At 68.8% G+C, this 237-nt stretch overlaps 1 protein-coding gene across 1 annotated transcript in view; it reads right to left on the bottom strand.

Annotated features, from left to right (window-relative positions):
• Positions 1–3: 3 nt before the first annotated feature.
• Positions 4–237, bottom strand: part of KCNJ10 (potassium inwardly-rectifying channel, subfamily J, member 10) — a gene marked incomplete at both ends in the record, with an annotated part of 1033 nt that continues 799 nt past the window's right edge. The window contains one exon of the mRNA XM_010296993.1: positions 4–217. Within this exon, the coding sequence (XP_010295295.1) occupies positions 4–217 (214 nt within the window). The remainder of the gene's footprint in view (positions 218–237) is intronic.

Below are 237 nucleotides of genomic sequence, written 5' to 3'. Positions count from 1 at the left end.
GAAGAGGCTGAAGTCGGCCACGTACTTGCCGCTGGCCGAGAGGGAGATGGCCGGGGTGAACTCGTAGCCCCAGAGGATCTCCTCGGGCAGGTAGGAGGTGCGCACCTGGCACGTGGCGCTGGTGGACTCCACGGTGCCGCTGAGGATGACCACCAGCTCGAAGTCGCCTTCGCCCGTCCGCAGGGCCACGTCCCGGAAGGGGCTGGCGTCGTCCACCCCGTGGTAGAAGGGGAGGGG

This window comes from Phaethon lepturus, unplaced genomic scaffold (genome assembly GCF_000687285.1).
Source record: "Phaethon lepturus isolate BGI_N335 unplaced genomic scaffold, ASM68728v1 scaffold45831, whole genome shotgun sequence".
NCBI lineage: Eukaryota > Metazoa > Chordata > Aves > Phaethontiformes > Phaethontidae > Phaethon > Phaethon lepturus.
This window is presented reverse-complemented; position numbering and strand designations above follow the sequence as displayed.